The sequence below is a fragment of the Pomacea canaliculata genome, linkage group LG4 (assembly GCF_003073045.1).
Source record: "Pomacea canaliculata isolate SZHN2017 linkage group LG4, ASM307304v1, whole genome shotgun sequence".
Classification (NCBI taxonomy): domain Eukaryota; kingdom Metazoa; phylum Mollusca; class Gastropoda; order Architaenioglossa; family Ampullariidae; genus Pomacea; species Pomacea canaliculata.
Window position 1 is genome coordinate 5,230,958 of NC_037593.1, and position 12,026 is coordinate 5,242,983.

At 40.9% G+C, this 12,026-nt stretch overlaps 1 protein-coding gene across 2 annotated transcripts in view; it reads left to right on the forward strand.

The window, feature by feature from the left end:
* The window catches only part of LOC112561570 (protein retinal degeneration B-like), a 48,482-nt gene that overhangs the window by 12,069 nt on the left and 24,387 nt on the right, over positions 1-12,026 (forward strand). For both annotated transcript variants that reach the window (XM_025234132.1, XM_025234133.1), the window contains exons 2-6: positions 2,121-3,483; positions 4,630-4,762; positions 6,450-6,653; positions 6,990-7,226; positions 9,067-9,471. In XM_025234132.1, the coding sequence (XP_025089917.1) occupies positions 3,406-3,483; positions 4,630-4,762; positions 6,450-6,653; positions 6,990-7,226; positions 9,067-9,471 (1,057 nt within the window). In that variant the 5' untranslated portion in view covers positions 2,121-3,405. The remainder of the gene's footprint in view (positions 1-2,120; positions 3,484-4,629; positions 4,763-6,449; positions 6,654-6,989; positions 7,227-9,066; positions 9,472-12,026) is intronic.

The window sequence follows — 12,026 nt, forward strand, 5'->3', positions numbered from 1 at the left end:
AAATGAGTTTAAAACAAATTAGCAGGTTTGTGAAATCACCCTCTCAAAAAAAAAAAAAAAGTTTAAGAGACATTTTTGGCACTGGTCCTCAGTACCTCCGCAACTCCCCCACAGCTCCTCCCCCCAAAAAAAGTTTGGAAGAATGTTTAGTCAGCAAAATAAGTTTCATTTTTAGCTACCGCCGAAATTGCATCTCATCATTCGTGCGAGACCATTCAGCTCCCCCAAGTCAAAATAAGTTTCTTTTATGACTGCCTTGGAAATTGAATCCTAGCCCTCACTAAATGTGTTACAAACACGTGTTGTCGAGTTTTCAAACTCCAGTCAAAATAATTTTAATCTTACTCTTCCTCCCACCTCCAAAAAAGCAAACAAACAAAAACAACCGTGTCCTAAATAGAAGACGCGTGTGTGGCTTTTGATGATGAGTGTGAGTCACACGTGAGTAAATCCTAGTGGCCGGAGAGTCGGGACACATGGAGGCGCCAGGACCAGCAGATGCTCTAAGCTCTTGTCAGGCAGCAGGCCGCTTGGCTCCTCCAGAGGCTGGTGTTTGGTGCTGGTGCACTTGATGTGTGATGGTGGTGTACGACCCTCGCACCCTGCCACGTCGTCTGTGGGAATAACGAATTCTGTGTGAACAGTCAGCGCGTGCGTGTCTGTGTGTGCACACGTGTGAGTAGAGATTTCGTAAGAGATTGTATGTGTGTGTGCGCGCGCGCAAGCATTTGTGTTATAGGATGTAGGTGTGACTGCATGCATGTGTATGACAGAGAGAAAGGGTGTGTGGGAGGGAAAGAAGGTGCGAGCCTGTGTTTGTGTATGCACGTGTAAGGACGAGAATCGGTGATTGACTAAAACAAACCTATAGCTAATCTCTAGAGAGCTGCAGTCTTCTCTGAGGTTTTAACACGAGGGGGTTGAGAGTAGGCACTGGGGGTGGTGAGCTTTCCTCACTTAGCCAGTCCTCACCTCTACAGTTTTCAGTCGCTTTTTTTCTTCGATTTTTTTTTTTTTTTTTTGCATCTGCAGCATTTTTTTTTTCTTTGGGGGCGTTTTTAAAGCCTGAAAGCTCCTCACAACCCTGAAGATCTTTATAGCCAAGACTCTCCTCGCCTGGCGTGAAAAAACACTTCAGGAAATTTACCATTCCAGCTGTTCGACTTTCCGGTCTGTGTGTGTGTGTGATCTCCAGGCGCATTGCCAGCCGGAACTAGCTGAACACCAAAAAAGCTATGAAAAAAGAATTAGTGTCGACCTGTCAGGTTTTCAGTTATCTTGCAATATTCTCAGCATTTCTTCCATTTTTGCTGCTTCGCTGCACCTGTTTCCTGGGTGGTGAGTGAGATGCTGCACGTGTAGTGTTTTCAACCCGGTGATGTGTGCGATTCCACGCATACAAAAATGTAAACAAACAAACGGGGATAGGTGTGCGCAGCCGTAACCTGCATAGAAGTGTATTGATGGGCCTCGATCCCCTCCCCACGCTTTTGTATTTCAGTGTTGTGTGCACAGTGTTGCAAAATACGGTCTTCCTCCCACACTTAATTATTGTTTTCACGGCGGAGCGGAGCGAGCAATCCGCTGACGGAAGTAGCAGGTAGCTGCGAGGATGGATTGCATCACGTGGGAATCGGCAGATGTGGCCTGGAGGTATTATGGATGAGACCATGCTGCCAGCGCGGAGCAAGCAGCGAAGCTTTGGTATTTCGCCTGTGTCTCCTTTTTGGCATATTCATCGCGTAGAAACTGAGACACGAATCAGCTGCCTTTGAAACCGCGACAAAAGCATGCAACAAAGGTGGAGAAAAACATCAACACGAGGGGAAAAGAAAGCATTCAAGCTAATATGAATGCAGCAAAGAATAGAATTACGACCCAAAATACGTTGATAAAAATACTGTCCGAGAAATAAACAGTAAGCAAATCTTTATACGAACCGTCACCTGATGTTGTGGTAACCAAATTGTACTGGTGATCGCCATGGTGGCGCCCCCACCCCTAATAAAGTTAAAAGGTGCATTTAACGATAATGGTATTCCCGGATGAATAATTTCACGCCCAGCTGGTGGCAAGCAGTCAAGGATGATGATGATGATTTATGTTTGATTTACGTGCAGGGACCTGGATGCTAGGACGACTGCGTGGGAGACTTGCTGGGGGCCTCAGGCGCCCCGAACATCGAAGAAAGCCCACGTCCTGTGTGACCATAACTGGGGCACACTAGGTACCCCCTTACCTCCACCTTCACACGGATGGCTTGACATCTACTAGGTTGTGATGTGGATGGAGGCGAAAGGAGGGACAGAGCCTAGGTGTACTACCCTACGTCCAACTGCGCGACACCCAACAACTACTTTTTTCCCCTTAAAACCTGTGGGGTGGGCAGAAGTCATGTGGCACTGACTGCCAGGGGTGTGCAGTGGAGGTTTTTTTCTGGTTTTTTTTTAAATCTCATTCAGAACTCTCTCCACGTTTCGGTTCCTACGGCGGAAGCGTGGTTGCCCTCCGTCTACCCTCCGTTTACCCTCCGAGCTTTGGATAAGAAAAACCTCTGAAGACACGACTACATCGATCTGTTGCCTTTAAAAGAGGGACGGAGAGGGGTTGCATCACGTTTTCTTCGAGCTCAACCGCCACCAAGTGCGCGTGGAAATTTCTCGCCATGTCAGCGCAGTCTGTCGTGAGTGGCTTGTCGGAGACTGGACAGCGGGAGTCGCCCGCGCTCGCCAGTCGGTAAGCATCGCCATCGTCTATCATTTCTCATCGATTTTGAGAGGAGAGGGGGAGAAAGCGTACTCCTCCAACGGTTGTGACTTAGCAGACGGCACTGGTGAGCACGGATCTTGCTTACTCCAGCAGGGAAACGGAGATTTTCACACTCTTTGACCAACAAACAACTCGAGATGCCATACAGTCGATCGGCTTTGCACACGACCTGAATTGTCGTCTGCTTCCTTATAGCACTAAAAGACGGTTAAATAAATAACGACAAGATTGGAAAAAAAAAACGTGTTTCGACTGCGGGAAGTAATTTTGGTTTTTTTTAAGGAGTACACAGTGTGTTATACGTTTGGATTATGGTTGAAAGTTCCCAGGAAGATAGCGCTGAGGACTTGTGATTGTGATACTAGTCAACAAGGAAGCCAGTGACACAGGAATGTTAGCTGCGTTCAGAGATTTCAACAGCGCCTGTTAGCTTCCGCAAGCACAGGCTTATGTGTGGCAGACCTGTGTCATTGTGTATGTTCTGCCTGCAGTACCTAAGAAACTGCTTGATGTCCTCACATGCGGGATGTTTAGTGCTACGCCTGAGTGACCGTGCTTTTAGAGGAGGCGCGGAGAGTTGACGCGGGTACGTGATGCTTCAGTGAGCAACATAGTGAGAGCAGATCACTTGTCATCATGCTGATCAAAGAGTATCGCATCCCACTGCCCATGAGTGTGGAAGAGTACCGGATCGCCCAGCTGTACATGATCCAGGTACGAGGTTTCTTTCATTTATTTATGTTAGACGATTTCTGTGCTTCAGAGTTGAATTCGAGTTCATGGTAAGGTGGGAGTGGTGGTTGGTAAGATAAAGATAGTGGATTTTTGTTTCTCTTGAAATCGACCATTTTATTTTCAGAAATTGACAGAACAAAGGGATGAACAACTGCTTGTACTGACGACGGTTTTGGTTTTATTTTATTTTTTTTTTTTGTCAGGCATTGGGATATAAGAATGAGATATTTCACATCAGCATGCCCCACCCAAATAAGTAGATTATTACAATATTACCAGTCCACGTGGGCACACCAGTAGCGTGCGCTGGCTTGTCACCACCACATTGAGGAGGATGATGTCCTGGGTTCAGATCTCGGCTCAGGGCACACGCACTTTTCACAGAATGTTGCACCTATTCACATCAGGGCTTTTCTTTGAATAGTTTTTTTTTTTTCCTTCTCCTCTCTTTTTCCACCATCATTGCATATCAGTGGTGCACTTTCTTGCCCCAGAACCAACCAATAACCATTCCTTGAAATTATTTCATTGTTCTGCAACAAATCAATGTTAATATATACTTTGCATTATGATAGAATGAACAAAAGCTCAGAAGCATTAAAGCAGTAAAAAAGAAACCTAGTCCTTTGTCGCAGATGCTGTGGTTTCAATTACCAACAGCAAAGTCCCCATTTGAGTGCATGGTCCAAAGTGGACTTCACATTTCATATTTTTATGATGCATCCTAAATTGTCCAGTTTTATCAATGCTGAAAATTAGAAATCCCATTGTGACAAAACTGCAATATAGGTTTGTCCAATGTGGCCATAAATATTGCAAGCAAAAATCAGTTTACTGACGCAGAGTTGATTGTGGTAGCTAACATCAATGAAATGATGCCTTTTTTCTGATTTGCACCAGTCTTCCCACCAAAAGCAATATTTTTTAAAACAAGAATGTGACAGTGCTCCTTTCGATGATGCTAACCCTGATTTTTGCCATACTGATAATTTGTAATAATCATGGTTTTTATTTATGATGTTTGTGAACTGATAAGCATGAAGTCAACCATAATGGTAACTGCAGTTAAAATGTTTTTTTCTACTATCAGTATAGACATACAAAAATGTTTTCTCAATGTTTCAGAAAAAGAGTCGTGAAGAAAGTCATGGCACAGATAGTGGTGTTGAGATCATTCAGAATAAACCCTACGTTAATGGACCTGGAGGCAGTGGGCAATATACCTACAAGATCTATCACATTGGCAGCCATCTACCAGGTTTGTGGGTTTTCTTAATCAGACTATGTAGGAACACACACAGAGCAAGCGAGAGAGCAAGTTCACCATTTACAATCTAAAGAGGCAAAGAAATGTACTTCACTTTCATCCTGTTCTGCTAATGAATTCATCATCTAAGCTTCAGTATATTGCTTTTATATAATGCCTAAGTTGCATTTAGCAAAAAAAAAAAAGAAGGTTAGCAGTACGACATCTAAATTCTGATCCAAGCAAGAGAACAATGTTAGACAGACCCTTCATCTTTTGAAGACATTAAAGAGTACCAGAGATGGAAGTCTGGCGGTGGGCTTAAATGTGCTGTGGGAGATGAGCAGCAGAGCCTGGTGGTGAAAATGTCGGTGGATGTCTAAATGTGAGAATATGTAGTTTTTGAAATGGCTGCAGAAAAGCAGCAGAAAGGAGTACTTCTGCTTCAAACAAAAAAGGCATTAGCCGTTATTATTCCAGAAATCTGGCTGATTGTTAACTGATAAATAGTGGAAGCTTTTCAGATGTTTTTATAGCCATTAGCAAGTCTTTAACATCTATCACACAGGTGTGTAATTTTTAAGTCACTTAGGAACTTGCAGTAGACTTGAATACAGTCCACTTTAAGGGCTAAACTGGAGCAGTGTGCCAAGAATGTCAGAGCTTGATGATTGAGCTGGTGATGGAGATGATGAGGGAGGAGGCAAAGTTCAGGGTAGGTGGACAGGGCATGAGTCTGTGCATCACTGTGCAACATTGTTTTCTGGCTGCACACATGCGTCAGTAGTTTGGGTGCATGGTGAAAGTTCAAAGGGCAAGAAGAGAAGGATATTCTGTTCTGTGCTAACTGCTTTGAAAGTGCGAGCGTTTTCCACAAAGTAATGATGAAGTAGACTGAGTAGAGGAACTCGGTAGATGCTTAGCAGAGGAGCACAGTGTCTTGCATCAGTCCCATAAACACCTTCCCTTGCCTTCTGTTCTTCTTCTCTTTTTCCCCTTCCTTACTAGTTCTTCTCTGTTTCAACTGTGCACAAATGTCTGTGGGAGCACTTAATGCTAACATAGTTTGATGTTATGCTAAATAATATTGAAAATATATTGAAGTGTGAGAAAAAGCAAAAAGTAAGAAAATTGTTGCAAATGAAGCTAAGGCAAACTTTTGACTGGTACATGGTGGTTCAGACATTGCTAGAGACGTAGAGTGACACTGATGAACAAATGTTTACATTTGGGAAATAGTTTTCTTTGAAAGCAGAGGTGATCAGTTTTAGAATGTTCGAGAGATTTCGATCGTGTTACGATTAAAGCAAATGCAAATTACAAATGAGCATGAGTTGGAAATGGTTATTTTTATGGGAAGGGAACCCAGTACCCAGCAGACTTTTGTAAAGCTGATTTGTTTGCTCAGTCAATGTTATTTTTATGAAGGAAAAAGCTTCTTTATAGGCTAGCTTTTTAACCTCGATGCTTTGCAGACTTTGATGGGCCCATATTTGAAGTTTCACATATAACCAGTGTAAAGAAACAGATTTAGCCTAATGGCCCATGATAATCATTTGCAGCTGTTCTGAATTTTGACAGTTGGGATAATGCCAGTTATTGTGAGATTAATGAAGACCATCACTTATTGCCGCTTTATAAATTCAGTAGAAAATCTGATTATACAAATGACAAAGATCGTTAACATTTCTCATCATAGGATGGTTCCGCTCCATTCTTCCAAAGTCAGCTTTGCGAGTGGAGGAGGAGGCATGGAACGCTTACCCCTACACCAAAACAGTTTACAGATGCCCTTTTGTGGAGAAGTTTCTGCTTGAGATTGAGACACGCTACCTCAGTGACTGCTGTGAAGCTGAAAATGTCTTTGAGGTGAAAAAGTCGGAACTGCAACAGCGGCAAGTTGGTGAGTGGTGGCATCAATTGTTATCTTTTTCATGTTTGCTTAAAATATAAACAGAAAGCACTAACCTTTAACGAAAGAAAAGGTTATGTGCATAATATCATGTCTGATTAATGAATGAGTGACTGGCTTTTTATCACTTATTTTGAGTGAATAAGTGGTGAGTAACATTTCTGTTGCTTTTATTGTTGATAAGTTTTGGTGGAGTGCATTTTTTTCAAGATCAAATATCATTGTCATAACTTCCATGCACATAAATATACCACACCCTTAAATACTTGCACTGGTACACTTGCATACAGTTTACTGCATTTATTTTTTTTGTCTTCCTCCTCCTAGATATTATAGACATTGTCCGTGATCCCATTCCTTCTGGGGATTACAAGAAGGAAGAAGATCCCAAGTTATTTCGCTCGGTCAAAACTGGTCGTGGCCCTCTGGATGAATCCTGGAGAGACAGTTACACTGGTTCAAACCGAAAAGGAAAAGCAGTAATGTGTGCTTACAAACTGTGCCGGGTCGAGTTCAAGTACTGGGGCATGCAGAACAAAATAGAACGCTTTATACATGATGTTGGTGAGCAAACTTTTTGTCGCCTATTTATTTTATCTGCTTTAAGGTTTTATAGGAACAATCTCCCTGATCTGTCCAAAGATCTAGTTAGGTGCAGTTTTTGTTTTCAAATGACTAAAACAAAGACCTAGTCCTATGACCATGCAGTCTTGTGAAGTTAGGGGCCCACTACCCAGCTTGGTCAACTGGAAAAAGTATGCTGCATCACTTAGGTATTGACTGTCTAATTTGCATGTCTTTGGGTTCTCTAAATGCTATAGGCTATCTACATTTATGTCATAAAGGTTTTAGCCAATGAGACAGCTGTCAACATATGTTGATAAGGTTTATCTGTACAACTGTGAGGTCACAGCCTTGACCTCTTTCTATGCAATGGGATGGTCTTGATATGTATCCAGATATTATCTTGTACTGAGCTTTACCCATTCATTAGAACCAAAAAGTGTGCGTCCAACTAGATCTTAAATTACTATTCAGGTCATGGGACTAAACCTTCGACCTCTGCTCTGTTTACATTTCATTAACATCTTATGTGGAAATTGGTTGCAGTTCATTGTACTGGCCAGGCATTGGTTGAAGTACAATTTGCAAAGCATTTGTTTTACCAAATGAACAGTTCACATGATGGGTGAAAATTTTTATGACAACATAGCTTTTCTCCTTGTTATAAGTTATTAATTTTTAAGTGTACACACATATCTAGGTGCAGCTCTGAATCAGACATGTACTTTTAGTTCCAGTTTGTTATCTATGAAGACCTATGCGCTGCTTAGTGACAACATGAATTTTTTAAAAGCACCATAAAGCATTAGTTATAAAATTCTGGCTTTCTACTGAGCTAGGTTTTATGCATGGAATCAGCAAAGTACTACAACTCTTTCAGTTTGTTGTATTCCTGCATAAGAATGATTAGATGAAAGGAGGTTGTAGATATCTGCAAAACAAATGATTGTGCTAATTCAGTTGTAGAGAGCACTTACTCATTCCGACTGAGCCACCAGCTTTGGTAAACTTTATGGCTTCATTCAGTTGTACATTCAGCAAAGGTTTCTTTTCTGCTAACAGTGATTATTTTGTTCATTTATCTTGCTCATGGTGCTAGCATAAACCTCCATTTATGCTTCCCTTAAATTTTTTTTCCCTGAACTTTAATGTCTTGGGTATTCATAAATAGGCAGAATCCACAAGTCAGTTAAACTGGTCCAGTAAATCCCAATATTTGTGTGTGATTACACATTCATTTTCATTCACACACATCCAATTCCTTTTCTGCCTAAACTCAGTGTAAACGCACTCATTTTATTTTTATTGTCTGTAGAAAAGAAATGTTTATTTCCCCATAGAATCCAGCCAACATTGAGCAGATTGCGAACCACCAGAACTGCTGTGCTTCACATCAAGCACTTCACCGACCTGTGGCTTTTGAATAAGGCCTTGAAGGAGATTGATGAAGCAATACACTGCCCATCTCTCTGTGCAGATCCGTTTTAACCTATTCACTTGTTAAATTTTGGTTATGTTGTTTGATGTCTTTTTGCATCCACAGCATAATTTTGTAAGGATAATCCAAGCATGCAGCTCACCACCTGTTCTTACAACAAATACATGTTTGTTTTTTAGAAAATTGTTTGAGTTGTACAGTACAGCAGCAATTTATTCAGGCAAAGAACGTTTCACCTGACTTCTGTAGCTTTCATAACGTGCTTGTAGACCATGTTTTGGATGTATTCTTGGCCAATTGCAATATATATTTGCAAATTAATATGTTAGTTTTAACTCTGCCAAAAGTAGTTTTCACAACATGCATATAAAACATGTTTTGTGTGTTTCTTGAATGACCCAGCGCTGCGAAGAACCATGCTGCGTGCCCACCGCCAGGCTTGGTGCTGGCAAGACGAGTATCATGGACTCTCTATTGATGACATTCGGCGTCTGGAACGTGAGACACAGCTTCATTTAGCAGAAAAAATGGCTGCTGCAAAAGATCAAGAAGGGGAAGCTACTCCTTCTGCAACAACCCCTACAGACTTGGTAACCTCATTTCCTGCTAAGAGGCCTTCAAAAGGTGAGGCTTCAGTCCATTTTGTAGACCAGACACCCGGACCTCACGAGGGAAGTGCGGATTCGCAGGAGAAGGACTCTGTTTACAACCGCAGCACATCAATAGACAGCAGCCGAAGTAGCACCAGTACTGTCGTAAATGGTGGAAGAAATACAAGGCAAAATTTCAACAGACCAAGGACATCTGGTAAGAATTTCTTCAATCCATTAAAGCAGCGGTTCTCAACCTTTTACTTGTGACGCCCCCCTGACGAACAAAGGTACGTCCGCGCGCCCCCCTTAGCCAGCAATGTAAGCTAATTTCACTAATACCGGTATAAGAAACTTAAAAAAAATGACCACCTTCGCGCCCCCCTTGTAAGCACGTTGCGCCCCCCCAGGGGGGCGGGCCCCACAGGTTGAGAACCGCTGCATTAAAGGGTAACTCAATTCAAGCACAGAATTAAGGGGACATACACAGATGTCTAGCATATCTTGGCTAATAATCAATGAAAAAGCTTGAAATTTGGTGTGCAAGTATGCCTTGTAGCAGGTAGTACTTTGATCAATTTTGGATTTTACTCTTTTTTTAAATTATTTTTCAAATCAATCAATTTTTAACAAAAAATAAAATTGGGACATAACATGAAGTACACAGCTTTGGACTGCAATAAACATCAATAGTATCAATGTGAAGATCTGTATAAATGCGGTTTAATGGTTTTTTCAAAAGGTATAAATTTTAATTTTCTGGTTGCTGTCATTGCATTTTCATGGAGTTTTTTCATAGTGGCAAGGGGGAGGGGGAGGTAAGTGTCTATTCAACAACCTATCACAGACATTTGCTGCATACCCTACTGCACTTGTGGACAAATTTTACATACGCCTGCCAAATTTGTCATGATAGTTTACTAATCAGCATGCATTAGAAGTAACTTTTGCCTTCCAGCACATTCTGACAGAAACAAGTTTAAAAGTTATGAAGTAAAGTCATCATATGAATTATCGTCCAATTATATAGCAAGAAGAATCAGAACAGTTTTATTGCATTCTGTACTTGTAAAGCTTAGAGATCATCAGTAGTTCCCCAAACTTTGCAGAATTTTACATTGAGCCCTCGTAAGTTAACATTGCATCTTCCTGTCTATGCTGGAACGTGTCCTAGCAGAAGAATTTGTTTTACTGAATCCAGGCAAATGTTATGCTGTCTATATGCAAAAGTAATAAGCACTTGAAATTTTGGATCTTCATCAGTCCAGCAGCAGATGAAATGCTGGTTGTGTATGTGAGAGTATGGATGTGTGATATTATAGGTGTGTGTCTGATGGATGGTTTTAGATGTAAGTATGCATGGGTTGTGTTTTGCTGTGACACACCATTGCCTCATCTTGTCATTAGAACTTGTTCTGTGTTTTCTTTCTTTTTTTTCATAAGAGCGCACTTCCATGTTTATAATTGCTTATTGGGCTTAATAAAGTGGATCATTTGTCATGCACTTGCACTTTTAGGAAATTGCTTTGGCAGATAGGAAGTCTAACATCAAAACAGGAATTTATGCAATTTTTCTATATGAATATGCAAAAAATCCTATGACATTATTTTGGTGTATGCTGTCCCCTTAAGTTGAAGTTGCTGTTTACAAAAATGCATTGTGACTTTTTTGGGGAGTTAGGTAGGGGGTTGGGTGGGAAGAAAAGTGGAAGAATCAAAGGCGTATTGACCTAAATTTTGAACTGAGGTCTACTGATGGTGAAAACCAATTATGAACATGTTGCATGTTTCTGAAAAAGTGAGTCTACCTTTGTAACAGAGAAAGTAAAGCCTTGACCTGTTTCCAAAATGCAAGTAAGAATTGCAGTGTTCGAGGGCATTGTATCTTGTGAATAAATCAGTTTGATTTGCCCAGATTTGAGAAATTGGAATCTTTTAATAAAATAAACCTAGTCATCTGAAAATAATTTTCCACTAAGATCATCTTTAAAGAGTAACATTGCCACTTTTAGAAAGGCATTTTATGCAGTACAGACTCAGATTTCAGTTATGGATATACTTGTCTCTGCTGGTCTCACAAGCACCTGGTCTGTAGACGTGCAGCAAAAAATGTAAACTTGTGTCATGATTTTATCGTACATCACTGTTTTACTGGCCCCCATCTGCTGCAAATTCTTGATAGCATTTAAATTCAGTATGTGATCTTTTGTTTTTGCTGTGATGTAATATTGCTTTCATCCAGTAACTTAAATTTGCGAGGAAGTGGTGATGCTAGTAGTCAGAAAGTGTGGCTATTTTTCAGAAGTAACGCATGCAGTAGAATTTTGTCTAAATAAACATGCAGAGGAAACATTTCCTCAAAGTGCCTCACAAAAGAAAAAAGAAACCAAAACTGAAGCCTATTTGGCTTTTTCATTAAAATAAAATACCTGACAAATATTTCCTTAGAGTGAAAGTTAATATTAGAGTCTTTTTTTTTACTAGAACAAGTGTAGTTTTTTTTTTTACATGGTGTACACTGGAGAATTAAGGTCCCTTTTGCCAGGTAATGAAATCCATAACTCAGACCCTTAAACAAGTGCCAGGCAATTGGCTGCTGCTATCATGCAGAGCTGCCAGTGGAAGTGTTCTGAAATTACATAGCAGTCTATTCATGGTTCAGGCTTATCACAAACTTTACCTGCCATCTTTTGAGGAAAAAGGGCTGCTTCACTGCATCTGGTCACGAGTTTTGCTCCCTTCCAAGCCAAATCAGCTTCTCTCAAAATTTGT